The 18,408-nt window shown below is 61.3% G+C and overlaps 1 protein-coding gene across 1 annotated transcript; it reads right to left on the bottom strand.

The window, feature by feature from the left end:
- Nucleotides 1-3,566: 3,566 nt before the first annotated feature.
- On the bottom strand, nt 3,567-17,657 carry CHRNB4 (cholinergic receptor nicotinic beta 4 subunit). Its single transcript, XM_054713341.1, has 6 exons — nt 17,603-17,657; nt 13,245-13,393; nt 11,345-11,389; nt 11,142-11,251; nt 8,242-9,181; nt 3,567-3,707 (listed from the first exon to the last, which is right to left on the bottom strand). The coding sequence occupies exons 1-6, from the start codon at nt 17,655-17,657 to the stop codon at nt 3,567-3,569; spliced, it is 1,440 nt and encodes a 479-aa protein (XP_054569316.1).
- Between the last annotated feature and the right edge of the window lie 751 nt (nt 17,658-18,408).

Raw genomic sequence — 18,408 nt, 5'->3', positions numbered from 1 at the left:
TCCTGCACACCTCCTACTGGGGATGTGCCCACAGCCAAGGTGCATGCCCTTGACCGGAATCGAACCCGGGACCCTTCAGTCCGCAGGCCTACGCTCTATCCACTGAGCCACACCGGCCAGGGCTCGCTACTTGGTTTGTGAGATCCATGTGCATGGGGGAGGAGGGGGGTCGGAGGCAGCTGGGGTCGGGTTGGTCAGGAGCCGAATTGTTGCAGGTCCGTGAGGGGTGGCCGGAGGGTTACTGTGCTGTTTAGAGCGTTTGAAATGCCTGCTAATAGAGAGTGAATGGAAAGAAAGAAAAAGTACGCCCAGCCTGCGTTGCTCATTGGTTGAGCTTGGACGGATGAACAAGGTTGGATTCCTGGTGGGGGCACAGGCCCGGGTTGCGGGCTGGATCCCCAGTAGGGGGCGTGCAGGAGGCAACTGATCAATGCTTCACTCTCTCTGTCTCTCTCTCTCCTTCTCCCTTCCTCTCTGAAATCAACAAAAGTGTATTTAAAAAATAATAATTAAATGACCAAAGCAGTCAAACAGATACTCCACCCAAGAGGATATTCAGAAGGCAAAAAATAATAATAATAATAATCGCCCTAAGCTGTGTGGCTCAGTGGTTAGAGCGTCGGCCTGCAGACTGAAAGGTCCCAGGTTCGGTTCCGGTCAAGGGCATGTACCTTGGGTTGCAGGCACATCCCCAGTGGGGGGTGTGCAGGAGGCAGCTGATCGATGTTTCTCTCTCATCGATGTTTCTAACTCTCTATCCCTCTCCCTTTCCCTCTGTAAAAAATCAATAAAAATATATATTTTTAGAAAAGTCACAGCTCTGTGCATAATTGCCCCAAACTGGTCACAACCTCAACGTGTTGGACATTCACATGGCCAAGGAACAAAATGGTGGTGGCCTCAGCGACTTGGACGAGTCTCAAAGGCATGGCGTGAGCGAGCGGAGGTCTCGTACCGTGCGATGCGTGTAAATAGCATTGCTGACTAGACTAGACCAAGTGATGGAGAGGGATGGGTGGCTGCCGGGGCTGGGGGTGGAGGGGGGCCGGACCACAGGGTTCACACAAAGGAGTGATCCTATAGAATAAAAGCCTCGTATGCTAAGTGTCCAGGCGTCTGGTTGTCTGTTCAACCAATCAAAGCGTAATCCTACCTAATAAAGAGGGAATATGCTAATTGACCCTCATGCAGTTGCAAAGATGGTGGCGCCCTCAGCCAATAAGGAGGGAATATGCTAATTGACTGCCCCGCCCTCAAAGATGGCAGCACCCACAGCCAATAAGGAGGGAATATGCTAATTGACTGCCATGCCCTCAAAGATGGTGGCGCCCAGTCCCCTCAGCCCTGTGGGGTGGCAGGCGTGCAGCAAGGCCAGGCCTGCCTGCCTCCAGAGTCCCCCAGTCCCCTCAGCCCCCCCAGCCACCCAGGGCCTCCCGAGGCTCAGGTAACCAGGGCCGGCTGAGGCTCAGATAACCACAGCTGGCCAAGGCTTGCACTGTAGGCCGTGGCAGCAGCAGAGGTGTGATGGGGCGTCGCCTTCACCTGATCGCTGGGTCACCTCCCGCCCCTGAGGGCTCCCGGACTGTGAGAGGGGGCAGGCCGGGCTGAGGGACCCCCCTCCAGTGAGTGAATTTTCATGCACCGGGCCTCTAGTCCTATATAATAAAAGTCTAATATGCTAATGATATGCTAAGGCTGCTCAACTGCTTGCTATGACGTGCACTGACCACCAGGAGGCAGATGCTCCAACCGGTAGGTTAGCTTGCTGCTGGGGTCTGGCTGATTGGGACTGAGCGAGATGGACCAGACACACCCTGGAGCCCTCCCGCGGTCCCTCCCCGGCTGGCCAACCTCCCGCGTCCCTCCCCAGCCCCGATCATGCACCAGTGGGGTCCCTCGGCCTGGCCCGCACCCTCTTGCAATCCGGGACCCTTTGGGGGATGTCAGAGAGCCGGTTTTGGCCCAATCCCGCAGGTCAGGCCAAGGGACCCCACTGGTGCACGAATTTGTGCACCAGGCCTCTAGTTTTTTATAATGAGTTTCATATATTCTGATTACATGAACCTAGACATGTGTCAAAAATGTACTTAACTGGCCAAGAGGAGATTTTTGTGTGTGTGTGTGTGTCTAAAACTGTGTCATTTTTATTTTTTGATTCAGAGAGGAAGGGAGAGGGAGAGAGAGATAGAAACATCAATGATGAGAATCATGGATCGGCTGCCTCCTGCACGCCCCATACTGGGGATGGAGCCTGTAACCCAGGCATGTGCCCTGACTGGGAATCGAACCAGTGACCTCCTGGTTCAGAGGTCGACCACTGATCCACATTGACTGGGCTAGAACTGTATCATTTAAAAAAAAAAAAGAATTTAGCCCTGGCCAGTGTGGCTCAGTGGATAGAGCGCCGGCCTGCGGACTCAAGGGTCCCAGGTTCGATTCCGGTCAAGCGCATGTACCTGGGTTGCCGGCACATCCCCAGTGGGAGGTGTGCAGGAGGCAGCTGATCGATGTTTCTCTCTCATCGATGTTTCTAGCTCTCTATCCTTCTCCCTTCCTCTCTGCAAAAAAATCAATAAAATATATATTTTTTAAAAATAGAATTTTAAAAAAGTTATCCTTCCTTCTACAAATATTTTGAGCTCCTACTGTGTGCATCAGGTACTGGGAAAAAGATAGCATGTGGCGGGCGACAGAGCGTCCGTGAGGGAGACGGCCGAACCCGGCGACGATAAAACGCGGAGGGACCTGGGCTGTGGAGGGCGAGGGAGGAGGGGTGGCCTGAAGGAGGAACAGGAGCCTTTCATTCATTCATTCATTCATTCAACACGCGTTTATTGTGCCGAGCTCTGTCCGGGGCCCGGGGGTACCGCCGGGAACACCAAGGGCCAGGTCTCTGCTCTCATGGAGCTGCCCCTCTAGCGGGTGGTCGTGGGCCATACACACGCCCGCAAATAAGACCCTCAGGAGCTGAGGGGCACTCGAGGCAGGTGGCGGGTACCGTGGCCCCCGGGGGGAGAAGGCTCCGGAGTGGGGGACCAGGCAAGGCCTCTCAGGGAGGGGACAGTGAAACACGGGGTGGATTGGAGTCCTGGATACAGCCGGGGAAGAGCCTGCGGGCGCCCTGGGGCGGGAGGGTTGGGTCGAAGGTCCTGTAAATGCACAGGCTCGGAGCTGGGAAGGACCCCGAAGTGTGTGAGGGACAGAGAGGGCCAGTGGGCCTCGGGGACCGGGGGGCGTGGAGGGAGCCCGGGGCAGGGAGGTAAGGTGACCGGCACATAGTAGGTGTTAGGCGACCGGCACATAGTAGGTGCTGCTATGGTGCCCGTCCTTGTCCTGATGCAGGGAAGACTGGCCAGAACGTAACATCGCAAAGCGCCCCCAGCTGGGCTTTCCTGGGTCCCAGCTCGGCCTTCGGAGAGGCCAGCACAGGCCTCAGTCCCGGTCCCTCCCACGCCAGGTGATGGTGTCATATTCCTTTCGGGCCTCGATCACTGGGCCGCTCCCATCATCTCCCCCAACAAACCGGGGGACGGGGGTGGGGGAGGCCCCGGGACACGCAGGGCAGCCTAGGGCCCCCCCGGGGGCGTGTGGTTCTGGAAGAGGGGGGGCAGGAAGAGGCCCACCGTGCCCAGCACGCACACGACCACAAACACCCACAGGAACAGCCGGTCGACCACCATGGCCACGTACTTCCAGTCCTCCACCACCTGCGGGCAGACAGAGGCAGGTCACGCGGGCGGGCGGGCGCTGGCGTCCTCCCCGCCCTCCCCTGCTCCCCAGGCTGGGCCCTCACTATCCCGTCGGGACCCCACAGACCCCTTGGGACCCGGGGTGGCACCTTCTGAGCAGGAGGCTGGGCCCCCAGCTGGTCTGCCCACCCTGCCTGCCCCCGTGGCATGGCAGTCACCGGGCCCTCGGAAAACCAGACCTGAGTGTACATGAGGGGACAAGGCCTTTCTCTTATCGTCACCCCAAGCCTCGCGAGCTGGCGCCACCCACAGCTGGCTTTGGGGGCCCCCTTGTGGAGTGGGGTGCGCACGGGGGACTGCGGGACACTTGGAAATGCTGGCGTTGAATTTGCTCGGTTCTGGTAACAGCAGCGTCAGTGCGTTCTTGTAACGGAGACCCAGCCTCCTCTATTGCATCATCTGGGCCTCTCTCTCTCTCTCTCTCTCTCTCTCTCTCTCTCTCTCTCTGAGCCAGGTGTGGAGTCAGCAGGCACCTGGCTGGCCCCCATAAATGTGCCTGCCTCCTTTGCCGGGGGTGGGGGGTGGGGTGGGATGCCCCAGAGAGCCCCCGCCTCCCGGCCTCCCTCCTGCACGCCCCGGCCCCTCTGAGTCCCTCTGCAACCTTTCCCCGGGGGAGGTGGAGCGAGGCTGAACCGAGCTGGAGGTTCGGGCAGCGGTGGGCCAGCTGGCGTCAGTGACCCAGTTTGTCAGGCCCCCCCATCCACGGCGTGTGTCCACCCTGGATGATCCCATGGCAGCCAGCCCTTCAGCCCAGCCCCCGGGACCAGGAGGCACCCCGCGGCTCTCCACGCGCACCCTCCTCGGCTTTCTGGGGTGGCTTTTGGGCAGCTCTAATTTCAGACGGCTTTTTCGTGGTGCGTGCACGCCTTTCCCTCTTTAAAAGATAAAAAGCGTTGCACTGTTATAGCGGCCAGTTAACCACAAGGAGGGTGAGAGCTGAGGACTGGAAACAGCCCGGCTGCTTAGGGGCCGGCAGGTGCCGAAGGGAAGACAGCCGGACGCGGGAACGCGGACCAACCAAACCTATCAGCGCCGGGCAAGCAAGGTGAGGGACATCCTGCCGGGAACCGATTCCAGCATGTCATCATTACAAGATTTCATCAAAAGGTTGGTGAGGCTTGGGGGGCTCAACAAGGGCTGAGCCACATGTGTAATCACCTGTTGGAACGGCTACGGCACTTCCCCCAAACCTGATTGTCTGCTGCCAGACAGCTCAGGGCATCTCAATCTACATATTACTGCCTCCTGTTGGCCAAACACCTGAACAGCTGTAGGCTATTCCCCAATCTGACAATGCTTCTGTGTACCCTACCCTCTGAAGTGTATTATCGCCACCTTGCCTTAGGACAAATTGTGTTAATAAAAAGCAAGGGTCCTGAGACAAGGAGAGAGTCTTTAGCTCCTTTAGCGGAAGCTCCTCTGACCCCCAGTGCCTTTCAAAACTATCTTTCCTGCCGAAACCGGTTTGGCTCAGTGGATAGAGCGTCGGCCTGCGGACTCGAGGGTCCCAGGTTCGATTCCGGTCAAGGGCATGTACCTTGGTTGCGGGCACATCCCCGGTGGGGGGTGTGCGGGAGGCAGCTGGTCGATGTTTCTGTCTCATCGATGTTTCTAACTCTCTATCCCTCTCTCTTCCTCTGTGTAAAAAATCAATAAAATATATATTTTTTAAAAATATATATATATATATGTTTTAAAAACACCTATCTTTCCTCTTTGGACTCCTTCTTGAATCTACGCACAGCCCCTTTCTCCAGATTGCTGAACCCTTTGTAAAGCTGGGACAAGAACCCTGGCATTAATGGCCGCCCACGCAGGGGCACCAATAACGTCCGGAAGCCCTGGGGATGGAGCTTGCTCTGCTCTGGGCCGGCTGTGTGACCCTGAGCCAGTCGCCGACCCTCTCTGGGCCTTAGCCTTCCCATTGGAAAAGGAGGCTTTGAGGAAACGCCACGTCACAGGCTCCTGGGAGGGTCAGTGGTGATGCCCGCCAGGCCCGGCAGAGACCCCACGCGTGTGGCTGGAGCCCGGTGAGCACGGGTGGGCGTAACAGCCGGGGGTCCGCCTGCGTTCTTGCCTAAAGAGACTCTCGACGAATGGGCTTAGAACAGCAGGAGGCCTGGGCGTGCCACGCGGGCGGGGAGCCCGTTAGCAGAGTGCTCAGGATGGGTGCCAGCTCGGGCAGGGCAATGGGAGACGGAGCTGCTCAGCCTGCACGGGCCCAGGGACCACCAAGATCCCAAACGTGGCTCCCTGCCCGGCCGGCGTGGCTCAGTGGTTGAGCATCGACTCATGAACCCAGGGGTCACCGTGTTCGATTCACGGTCAGGGCACATGCCCGGGTTGCGGGCCGGATCTCCAGTGCAGGAGGCAGCCTGCCGGTGTTCTCACTCATTGATGTTTCTATCGCTCCCTCCCACTCTCTTTAAAACGAATAAAAACATATTTTGTAAAAAAAAAAAAAGGAGCCTCGGCAGCTTTGCTCAGTGGTTAGAGCGTCGGCCCGTAGACCAAAGGCTGGCGGGTTTCATTCCTGGTCATGGGGGCACGTACCTCGGTGGCAGGTTCCCCAGCTCCGGTGGGGGCATGTGCCGGAGGAAACCCAGCAATGTGTTGTCTCTCCCATCTCTCTCTCTCTCTCTCCCCGCCTCCCTTCCACTACCTCTAAAAAAATAATCAATGGGAAAATGTCCTCAGTTGAGGATTAAAAAAGAAGAAAAAAAAGAAAGCACGAAGTATAAAAAGCGAGGCCTAGACCTAGCTGGTTGGCTCAGTGGATAGAGCGTCGGCCTGCGGACTGAAGGGCCCCAGGTTCGATTCCGGTCAAGGGCACAGGCCCGGGATGCAGGCTCAGTCCCCAGTGGGGGGTGTGCAGGAGGCAGCTGATCCATGATTCTCTCCCATCATGGATGTTTCTAACTCTCTCTCCTTTCCCTTCAATCTTAATATATAAAAATCCAGAGGCTGTCATGGCTGAAACAACCAGAGGGAAGACCAAATGACTGAACAGCAGGCTGCGTGGGGCGACCAGGCCGGCAGGGGGGGCAGTTAGAGGTGACCAGGCTGGGGGGGGTGGGGAGGTAGTGAGGGGCGACCAGGCCAGCAGGGTGGAGCAGTTAGGGGCAACCAGGCCAGTGGAGGGAGCAGTTGGGGGCGACCAGGCTGGCAGGGGGGGCAGTTGGAGGCAACCAGGCTGGTAGGGGAGCAGTTGGGGGCGACCAGGCCGGCAGAGGGGGTCAGTAAGGGGTGACCAGGCAGGCGGGGATCCATTAGGGGCAACCAGGCCGGCTGGGGTGCGGGGGGGCAGTTTGGGGTGACCAGTCTGGCAGGCAGAGGCAGTTAGGGGTGATCAGGCTGGCAGGGGGGGGCACTTAGGGGTGATCAGGCAGGCAGGCAGGTGAGCAGTTAGGAGCCAGTGGTCCTGGATTGTGAGAGGGATGTCCCGGGCCTAAACCAGCAGTCCGACATCCCCCGAGGGGTCCCAGAGCTCTGGGTGTGTTTTTTTCCACGTGTAAAAAGAGAGTAGCCCTGACCGGTGTGGCTCAGTGGATAGAGCGTCAGCCTGCAGCCTGAAGGGTCCCAGGTTCGATTCCGGTCAAGGGCATGTACCTTGGTTGCGGGCACATCCCCAGGAGGAGGTGTGCAGGAGGCAGCTGATCGATGTTTCTCTCTCATCGATGTTTCTACTCTCTCTCCCTCTCCCTTCCTCTCTGTAAAAAATCAGTAAAAATATATATTAAGCCCTAGCTGGTTTGGCTCAGTGGATAGAGCATCGGCCTGCGGACTGAAAGGTCCCAGGTTTGATTCCGGTCAAGGGCACATGCCCGGGTTGTGGGCTCAATCTCCAGTAGGGGGCATGCAAGAGGCAGCCGATCAATGATTCCCTCTCATCATTGATGTTTCTATCTCTCTCTCCCTCTCCCTTCCTCTCTGAAATCAATAAAAATATATTAAAATATCTATATATCTATATATATCTATCTACCTATCTATCTATCTATATATATATATATATATATATATATATATATATAAAAAGACACAAAACACTAAAAAATCCTGTAACTGGAGCCCTCGCCAGTTTGCTCAGTGGTTAGCGTGTCGGCGCCTCAAATTGAAAGACAGAGAGAGAGAGAGAGAGAAACATTGATGGGAGCGAGACACATCGATGGGTTGCCTGACCAGGGCCAGGGATCGAGCCTGCCACCGAGGTCCATGCCCTTGACCAGAATTGAACCCGGGACCCTTCCGTCCACGGGCCGACACTCCATCCACTGAGCCACCCTGGCCAGGGCTGCCCAGAGCACACAAAAGGGACCGCGGGCCGCCCCCCCTCTCTCCCCAGGTGCGTGAAGCTGTCATAGAACTCATCCTCCCTTTGGGTTCCTCATTCCAGCCAAGGGTTTGGGGGCCCGTGGGGACCGGGGACCGGGCAGCGTCGTCCGCGCTCCGCCCACCGGGCAGACGGCAGGGCCCCGGGCCAGCCACTTACGCTCTGGTCCCGGTCGTCGCTCCTCATGTGCCGGGCGATGAAGCCGACGCCCTCCAGCGCCTCCTGCACGTCCCGCCGGAACCTGCCCGAGGCCGGCAGCCGGGAGTCCCCCAGGTCCGCGGGGGCCTTGTGGGCCTCGGCTTCAGGATTCACGAAGTACGCGGAGCTCCCGTACACGGCGGCGGGAGAGCCGGCGGGACCCTCCGGGCGGGGCCCGCTGGGCCGGGAGGCGCTCGCGGGGCCGCCGTCCGGGCGCTGCATGAAGAGGAAGGCGGGCAGCTGGTGCAGGAAGCAGCGCTGCACCCAGGGCGCCATGGTGTGGGTGCTGGGCGAGCGGTGGTGCACGTTCAGCACGCACACGCTGGTGACGATGGAGAAGGTGACCAGCACCATGGTGAACATGAGGTACTTGCCGATGAGCGGCACGTCCAGCGAGGTGGGCGGCACGATCTTGGAGATGAGCAGCAGGAAGACGGTGAGCGCCAGCAGCACGGAGATGCACAGCGTCATCTTCTCGCCGCAGTCGGACGGCAGGTAGAAGACCAGGATGGCCAGCGAGGTGATGAGCACGCAGGGGACGATGATGTTGATGGTGTAGAAGAGCGGCTTGCGGCGGATGACGAAGTCGTAGGTCACGTCCACGTAGCGGGGGTCCCGCGGGTTCACCGTCCGGCGCCCCGGCAGGGCCAGGATGTCCCACTCGCCGCTGGGGGTGAAGTCGTCCATGTTGGCCGACGGCGTCTTGAGCACCATGTCGATCTCCGTGTGGTCGTAGGTCCAGGAGCGGAACTTGAGGCTGCAGTTCTGCTGGTCGAAGGGGAAGTGCTTCACCTCGATCTTGCAGGCGCTCTTGCAGATGGCGGGCGGCACCCACATGATGCTGCCGTTGGCCCACACCACCGCGTTGGTGTAGAGGGACACCTCGTAGGTCCCGTCGGCGCTGCGGGCGGGCGAGGAGCGAGGCCGGGCCTGCCGTGAGGACTCACCCAGAGCCCTGCGGGATGACTCTCACGGGGCACCCCCCTCCCCGCCCACCCCCAGGCCCTCCCTGGGAAGACTTGTTGTTAGACCCATTGCACAGATGGGAAAACCGAGGCCCCGGGGGAAATGAAGGGGCTGCCTCAAGGTCAAGAACCTGGTATGCGGAACCAGTGAGATCTGCCCTGCAGGATGATTCTCACGGGGTACCCCCCACCACCCCCCTCACCACCCCTCCCAGGCCCTCCCTGGGAAGCCTGCTTCACTTGGAACGGCAGGAAGACTTGTTGTTAGGACCCATTGCACAGATGGGAAAACCGAGGCCCCGGGGGAAATGAAGGGGCTGCCTCAAGGTCAAGAACCTGGTATGCGGAACCAGTGAGATCTGCCCTGCAGGATGATTCTCACGGGGCACCCCCCACCACCCCCCTCACCACCCCTCCCAGGCCCTCCCTGGGAAGCCTGCTTCACTTGGAACGGCAGGAAGACTTGTTGTTAGGACCCATTGCACAGATGGGAAAACCGAGGCCCTGGGGAAGTGAAGGGGCTGCCTCAAGGTCAGGAACCTGGTATGCGGAACCACTGAGGTCTGCCGTCCCTCGACCACGCCCTCCTAACCGTTTCACGCTTCTACGGAGTCCCTACCACCCCTCCGCCTGCCGGAGACATTGACACTCGGGACGTCAGCGCTACCTCCAACACCCAACACCGGCCAAGCAGCGGAGGGTCAGAAAGAGCCGTGGCCCCAGCCAGTGTGGCTCAGTGGATAGAGCGTCCGCCTGCGGACGGAAGGGTCCCATGTTCGATTCCGGTCAAGGGCACATACCTCGGTTTTACAGGCTCCTCCCCGGCCTGGGCCCTGGTCGGGGCGCGTGCAGGAGGCAGCCCATCGATGTGTCTCTCTCTCACATCGATGTTTCTCTCTGTTTCTCCCTCTCTCTCTAAAATCAGTGGAAACATGTCCTCGGGTGAAGATCAAAAAAAGGAAAAAAGAAAGAGCCCTGGCCTGGCGGTCACAGGGCTAGGCCTGGGCACAGCTGGGCCTCCAGATCCCCGTCTGTAGCTGAGGGCACTGGCTCGGCTCATCTCTAATTCCTCCTCCAGCCCAGCCTGCTTAGCCCGGGAGTTCAGGGTTCGATTCCCGGTCAGGGCACATGTGGGCTTGATCCCCAGTAGGGGGCATGCAGGAGGCAGCTGATCCATGATCCTCTCTCACCATGGATCTCTCTCTCTCTCTCTCTCTCTCTTTCTTCCTCTCTGAAATGATTAAAAATATATTTTTTAAAAAGTAACCCTATCTAATAGAAGAGTGCTATGCAAATGGACCGTCACTCCAACACACAAGATGGCTGCCCCCATGTGGACACACGATGGCCACCACAAGATGGCTGGCAGGGGAGGGCAGTTAGGGGCAATCGGGCCAGCAGGGGAGCAGTTAGGCATTGATCAGGCTGGCAGGGGAGTGGTTAGGGGGTGATCAGGCTGGCAGGGGAGTGGTTAGGGGGTGATCAGGCTGGCAGGGGAGCGGTTAGGGGGTGATCAGGCTGGCAGGGGAGTGGTTAGGGGCAATCAGGCAGGCAGGCAGGTGAGCAGTTGGGAGCCAGCAGTCCCGGATTGCGAGAGGGATGTTCGACTGCCAGTTTAGGCCCAATCCCTGTAAACCGGCAGTCGGACATCCTTCGAGGGGTCCCAGATTGAAGAGGGTGCAGGCTGGGCTGAGGGACACCCCCCCCACGCACGAATTTCGTGCACCGGGCCTCTCGTATGTGTATATTTTAAAAAATAAAAATAAAATAAAAAATAATTCCTCCACTAGCGTGACAGAGAGGAAGTTGGGGTGGAGCACAGACGGGGTTCGGGCTGGACTCGGGGGCCCGGAGGACCCGGCGTCCTGGCCGCCCGCCCCTCCCCCCGCCACTCACTTGTTGTAGAGCACAATGTCGGGCAGCCAGAGGCGCTTGGCGGGGATCCGCAGGATGTTCACGCCCTCGTAGCGGGAGCTGTTCCAGGCCAGGCGGTAGTCGGTCCACTCCTGGGCGGGCGGCGGGGCCCGGTCACCACAGGCCCCCCGCCGCCCACGGCGGCCCTGGAGCGAGGCCTCCCGGCGGCACCCTCGGGCTCTTACCTGTTTCAGCCAGACGTTGGTGGTCATGATCTGCTCCCGCTCGTTCTGGGGAGAGACGGGGGCCTGTCAGTCCAGGGGTGGGAGGAGCCCTCACGCGGAGGCTCTGAGCTCCGGGCCAGGGGGCCACCCACCCACCCAGCAGCCCTCGGATGCCTCCGAGGCCTTCCAGACCCCGGGAGTCAGCGACGGAGCTCCTGCTCGCACCCCGGGGTGCCCCGGTCCTCCATGGCAGTGCCTGCTCAGGGACTCACACCCCGGACAGGCACCCTACTATCTTCTTCTCTACTTTCCATCCTCTTCTACTAGAGGCCCAGTGCACGAATTCGTGCACCAGTGGGGTCCCTTGGCCTGGCCTGTGGGATCAGGCTGAAACCCGCTCTCCGACATCCCCTGAGGGGTCCCGGATTGCGAGAGGGTGCAGGCCAGGCTGAGGGACCCCACTGCTGCACAATCGGGGCCGGGGAGGGACACAGGAGGCTGGCCAGCTGGGGGGAGGGACCGAGGGAGGGCTCCAGGGCATGTCTAGCCCATCTTGCTCAGTCCTGATTAGCCGGACCCCAGCAGCAAGCTAACCTACCGGTTGGAGCATCTGCCCCCTGGTGGTCAGTGCACGTCATAGTGACTGGTCGACTGGTTGACTGTCTGCCCCCTGGTGGTCAGTGCACGTCATAGCAAGCGGTTGAGCGGCCTTAGCAAATCATTAGCATATTACGCTTTGATTGGTTGAATGGCCGACCGGTCGACTGGACACTTAGCATGTTAGGCTTTTATTCTATAGGAAGGTTTCTACTGAACTCTCTTCCAGTCCCTTAACCTTCCCTTCCGCTATGACCCGTCTGCCGTTAAGTCCATCCCGTGGCGGCTTTGCTTTCTCCATCACTATCATTTTCTTGAATGTATTAGTGTCTACTTTCTTTCTCTTTAAAAATATAATGTTTTTATTGATCTTATTGATTTCAAGGCAGAGGAAGAGAGAGATGGAAACATCACTGATGAGAGAGAATCATGGATCGGCTGCCTCCTGCACGCCCCCCGCTGGGGATGGAGCCCACAACCTGGGCATGTGCCCTGGCCGGGAATCAAACCGTGACCTCCTGGGGAGCGTGCCGGAGGCAGCCGATCCATGATTCTCTCTCATCATGGATGTTTCTCTCTCTCTCTCTCTCTCTCTCTCTGACATCAATAAAAGTATATTTTAAAAACCATCTTTTAAAGTTGAGGTGTAACTTCTACACAGTGGGACGCACAGGTCTCCTGGGTACCGTTCGACCCGTTTTCACAAAGGTGTGACCCACGGAACCCATCTCCCTTCGAGAGGTAGAACGACACCCCATGAGAAAGGTGTCCCCGTGCCTTTGTCCTGTCCCTCACGCCCCTTCACCCTTCATTGATGCACAAGGGAATATCCGATGAAGAGGCCAGGACCTCGTCTCCAAGTCCCGTCCGTGCCTCAGGGAGAGCCGGGTCACCCGCTCCCACCCTGCACCCCGGCCCTGCCCTGCACCCCAGCCCCTGCCCTGCACCCTGGCCCTGCACCCCAGCCCTGCCCTGCCCCCTGGCCCCTGCCCTACCCCCCAGCCCTGGCCCTGCGCCCGGCCCCTACCCTGCACCCCTGCTCTGCCCCCCGCCCCGGCCCTGCCCCCGGGCCCTGCGCCCCTGCCCTGCACCCCGGCCCTGCCCTGCCCCCTGGCCCCTGCCCTACCCCCCAGCCCCGGCCCTGCCCCCTGCCCTGTGCCCCTGCCCCTACCCTGCACCCTGGCCCTGCACCCCAGCCCTGCCCTGCCCCCCTGGCCCCTGCCCTGCGTCCCGGCCCTGCGCCCCTTCCCTGCACCCCAGCCCCTGCCCTGCGCCCCTGCCCTGCCCCCCCGGCCCCTGCCCTGCACCCGGCTCCGGCACCCACCACGCTGATGAGCTGGGCCAGCGAGAGCTGCAGCCGGATGGAGATGAGCTGGGAGGAGCTGGTGGCCGGGCGGATCAGGTTGTTGTAGTGGGTCCTGTTCAGGAGGTCGTCCATGAGCCGCTCCTCGGCATTGGCCATGCGGCAGTCCCCTGCGAAGACACGAGGTCGGACCGCTGGCCGCCCCCAGCGACGCCTGCGGTGACCGAGGGGGCGCGAAGGGGATGCCTCATGGGCCAGGGAGCCCGCTGCCAAGCTAAGAAAAAAGCCACTAATATGTTCAACTAGAGGCCCGGTGCATGAAATCTGTGCACGGGGAGCGGTGGGGGGGGTGGTCCCTCAGCCCAGCCTGCACCCTCTCCAATCCGGGACCCCTCGGGGGATGTCCGACTGCCGGGTTCAGCCTGATCGGACATCCCTCTCATAATCCAGGACCTCTGGCTCCTAACTGCTCACCTGCCTGCCTGCCTGATCACCCCTCACTGCCCCCCATGCCGGCCTTGTCACCCCACACAGCCTGCTGTTCGGTTGTTACTGTGAGGGAGTTGTGACCAATTTGCATATTACCCTGTTATTAGTATAGATCAGTGGTCAGCAAACTGCGGCTCGTGAGCCGTGGTTTGCCGCTCTGTTCACTAATGAGTTTGCCGACCACTGACCTAGGCTCTCGATTCCAATAATTACAAGCTGTTGTTGTTCCTTATGATTAAGCCCCTATCCCAGTGGTCGGCAAACTCATTAGTCAACAGAGCCGCAGTTTGCCGACCACTGGGATGGATTATGGCCCGGCCAGCGCGTGGCTCAATGGTTGGGCATCGACCTATGAACCAGGAGGTCACGGGGGTCAGGGCACATGCCCGGGTTGCAGGCTCCATCCCCAGTGTGGGGCGTGCAGGAGGCGGCCGATCCATGATTCTCTCTCATCATGGATGTTCCTCTCTCTCCCTCTCCCTTCCTCTCTGAAATGAATAAAAATATTTTTAAAAATCCGGGTCACAGCTCAGCTGGGCTCCCCCGTCCCAGCTCCCCCTCCTCCGTTCCTCCCGAGGGAGTGGCCCCCACACTCTGGACTTCCAGTCCGGAACCCGTGCGTCTTCGAGCAGCCGGCCGCCCAGTTCCGTCTGTCCTGCCCCCCCAGCCCCTCCGTCTGTCCTCCAGCCCCGTCCTCCCTCACGGCCCTGCCCGGGCTCTTGGGGGGGAGAACGCGTTGGGGGTGGAGGGGCGCCTTGGAGAGAGGGACACTGGGAGGGAGGCCACGGACAGCTGAGCAGGCAGCCCAGGAGAAGCAGGGAGAGAGGTGAGAGTGTGCAGCAGGGGTGGGGGGAGGGGGAGGGGGGCAGGGGGGTAGCATGGGCGTCGGAGAGCAGGTGGGAGAGGATGGGGAGTAAGCCGGGCTGAGGAGGTGGGGGTGCCTGAGGGGCCACCAGCTCAGCGGTCTTACCAGACTCTCCCTCTGGGTGGGGCCGGGGGGCGGGGGGGGGAGGGTGTGCATTGCTCCAACGGAGCGAGTGTGAGGCCGACTCCCCAGAGGGTGTGGGGGTGAACTCCCGGCCACAGGAGCTGCTGGCACCCGGCCTGCACTTTCCAGCTTACCGCCCATCTGGAGCAGACGCCACGTTTAGGGCCCCGTGAGAGAGGCTCCGGGCACCTTCCCTCCCGGCCCCCCCCACCCCGCCTGGGGCTGTCCAGGCGGCCTAGATCCTGAGTCCGCCTCTCCCGCCGGAACCCCTCCCAGAGGCCAGCTGCTGGGATGTCTGGGAGCCCCGGTCATTTTATCTTGTTTTTTTAATCCTCACCCGAGGATATTTTTCCCCTTGATTTTTAGAGAGAGAGGAAGAGGGAAGGAGAGACAGAGGAAAATATTGACGTGAGAGAAACACATCGGTTTGGCTGCCTCCTGCACGTGCGGGCATGGGCCGGGAGGAACCTGCGACCAAGGTACGAGCCCTTGACCGGAATCGAACCCGGGACCCTTCCGTCTGCAGGCCGACGCTCTATCCACTGAGCCACGCCGGCCGGGGCTGACCGGTCATTTTATAAAGAGGGGTATGACTTGCCCACACCCGTCTGCCATGTCTGGGGCAGCTCTGGGTCTGAACCTGCATCTCCTGCCCCCCCCCCCAGTCCCGGGGTCCCAGAAAAGGTGGGTCCCCCATCTCCGCAGCCCCAGGGGACTCCCGCCCAGCCCACTGGGAAGCTCAGCGGGTGCGCCTTCGGGCCCGTCCTGCCTCAGGCCCCCGGCCGGCCCCCTGGGACCCGCCCCATCTGGAGGACCAGCCGTGGGCTCCGGGGTCAGAGGCTCCAAACCCCTTAGATCCTTCAGCCCCTCTCTGCTTCTCAGCTGGGGAAACTGAGTCTAAAGAGGGGAGGCACTTCCTCCGGGCCCCCAGCGAGCAGGGCCCGAACCTCTCTCAGACCCAGCTGCCCCCCCTGACCCCCCATAGCCCCAGGGCCTTCTTCCCTGCGTTACTGATTCCCTGAGGCTGTATGGGGTCCCCCCGCCTGGTGTGTGTTCAGCATCTGGGTCCGGACTTGCGTGTGAGCGTGGGGGCTGGGTGGGGTGACCACAGGGCTGCTGTGGGCTGGAACGCACACCGGCGCCCCAGAAAGGAGCCCCCCCACAAACAACACGCACATAGGCTGGGTCCCAAAGAGAGGGGATGGGCCCCTCATCCCAGATGCCATGAGGGGGGAGTCCCAGAACGGGGCGAGGTCTCACACCCCGGCCCCGGGGCTGACACTGAGTCAGAGAGCCCACCACCGGGGGGCCCATCAGGAGGCAGGGGTGCTGGGGGCGCCTGCCTCTCGGTCCAGGAAACAGGGCCCCCCCAACAGAACCAGAACCAGGGTTCACCATCCCAGAACTCTAACCCGGGTGAGCGTGTCCGCGGTTCGGAAAAGCAGGGCCGTGGGGAAACCTGTGTGGGGAACACGGGAAGATAATCCCTGTTTGGCCACGAAACCGCAGAAGGGAGAGGTCACGCGTGCATTCTCCGCACGTGGGCACCCGGGAGGCGGCGATTCTGGGCTGTCCTCCGAGGCCCATCATGGGGCGCCTGTATCTGTGAAACGGCAGCGATGGGGTTTTTTTAAAGGTCGAGGGTGGCCCTGGCCAGTGTGGCTCAGTGGATAGAGCGCCGGCCTGCAGACTCAAGGGTCCTGGGTTCGATTCCGGCCAAGGGCACATGCCCCGGGGTTGAGGGCTCGATTCCCCCCGCGCCCCCGCCTCCTCAGTGGGGGGCGTGCAGGAGGCAGCCAATCCATGATTCTCTTTCATCATGGATGTTTCTATGTCTCTCCCTTCCTCTCTGAAATAAATAATAATAATTTTAAAAATCCAAAAAATAGTAATACATAAATAATAAAAGGTCGAGGGGTTTTACCTGTTCCAAAAAGCTCACCTTTATGACCAGCCATCGCTTCTCCAGCCATGGGTGGACAGCGGACAGCGCCTGCGCCCACTGTACAGATGGGGAGACTGAGGCGGGAGCCTGCGCAGAGCCCTCTATTCACGGGGGGAAGCTATCTAACCGCAGATCCGGGGCGGGGATCTGCTGGGTGAGCCCCACCGGGGACCTCCCCGAGGAACGCAGGGGGAAACTGAGGCCCGGAGAGAAGGGAATGGCACGGGCGGGGCAGGGGGGTCGCCAGCAGGTGGCGGTGCAGCCACGGTCCCTGGCGAGAGCCCCACCCTCTCCTGCCTCCAGCACCCTGCGGGGTGTCCTCGCCCCAGGAGATAAAACCCCGGTTCTCTTTGGGCCCGAGTGGGAGAGCCCACGGGGTTCTTTGCGCTCCAGTGGGGAAACTGAGGCCGGGGAGGCGGCCCTCACCACATCCGGACTCTGCCCTGCAAGGGTGACGGGAGGGGGGGGGTCCCCTCCTGGGTGGCCTTCAGCCCCTCCGCTGCCCAGGCCCGCCCCAGGCGGGGGCGGGGGGTCCCCAGAGGAGGGGATGTTTCTAGGAGATTCACCCCAAACTGCCCCCGTCCCAGGTCCGGGACTGGCGGGCTGGGCTGAGCGGCGGGGCTCGCTCCCGGGATCCGGGGTTCCGGTGAGGCACCCGTGGGAGCCGGAGCCGGAGCCGCTGTCCGGCGCCCGCAGCCTCCCCCTCGCGCGGGGCTGAGGGACCCGCCCGCGGACGGACGGACGGACGCGGAGCGCGCGCGCCCCGACCTGCCTCCCCAAGGGCATCCCCAGGGCCCTGGCCCCGCGGAGAGGCTCGGTCCGCACCCCAACCTCGCAGACCCGCCCCGCCTGCCCGACCAGGACCTCCTCGGCCACACTCCCCCGCCGGCGGCCGGTCCTGCCGGCCCGGGACCCCGCGCGCCCCCCGCCCCCTCCACCGTCCCCGGGGGAACTCACCGCGCGCGCAAAGGGCCGCCAGCGACAGGAGGACCAGGGGGTGCGCGCTCCTCATGGCGGGCGGGGCCGGGGAGGCGGCACCGCGGGCTCCTGTCGGACCACGGGCGGGACCGCTGGCCACCGGTGGCCGCGAGTGGGGGAGAGGGCAGGTGTGGCCTCGGAGAGGGACCGCGCGTGGGCGCTGGGGCCCCGCCAGGGCCCCGCCCAGCCGCCCAGGTCCGGGGGCGGGGCCAACTCGCTCGGGGCGGGGCCCGCGCGGGGGCGGGGGCGGGGCCGGGGCAGGCTCCGGGGGTCCTAGCCCAGGACACAGCGCCTGCGCCCACTGTACAGATGGGGAGACTGAGGCAGGTGCCTGCGCAGAACCGTCTGTTGTCGGGGAGGTGGCTGTATTCCAGCCCGGAGGTCCTCGGCTTGGCCTGCTGTCGGAAGTCAGGACCGGAGAGTAAAAAAAGATCTGAAGTCGGGGTCCCTGGGGTTTGCTGGGAGGCAGGAGCAGGGCAGGGATCGGGGGAGTGGGGCAGGCGGACTGCGCGCAGCCGTCTGCGGACGCCAGGGGCGGGGGGCGCTTAAGGAAGGTGTGGCCTCTGGGGGGCGGGCGCGCCTTTCAAGGGGGAAAGACCTCAGGCCGACCTTCAGCTTGTCAATCAGCTTTTTTTCTTTTTAAAATCAATCCTTTTAAGAAGGCGGTGTGGCTCAGTGGATAGAGCGTCGGCCTGCAGACTGAAGGGTCCCAGGTTCAATTCCGGTCAAGGGCATGTACCGTGGTTGCGGGCACATCCCCAGTAGGAGGCGTGCAGGAGGCAGCC

The sequence above is a fragment of the Eptesicus fuscus genome, chromosome 25 (genome assembly GCF_027574615.1).
Source record: "Eptesicus fuscus isolate TK198812 chromosome 25, DD_ASM_mEF_20220401, whole genome shotgun sequence".
Taxonomy (NCBI): Eukaryota; Metazoa; Chordata; class Mammalia; order Chiroptera; family Vespertilionidae; genus Eptesicus; species Eptesicus fuscus.
Note: the sequence above shows the minus strand (reverse complement) of the source record. Positions and strands in the feature narration are given on the sequence as shown.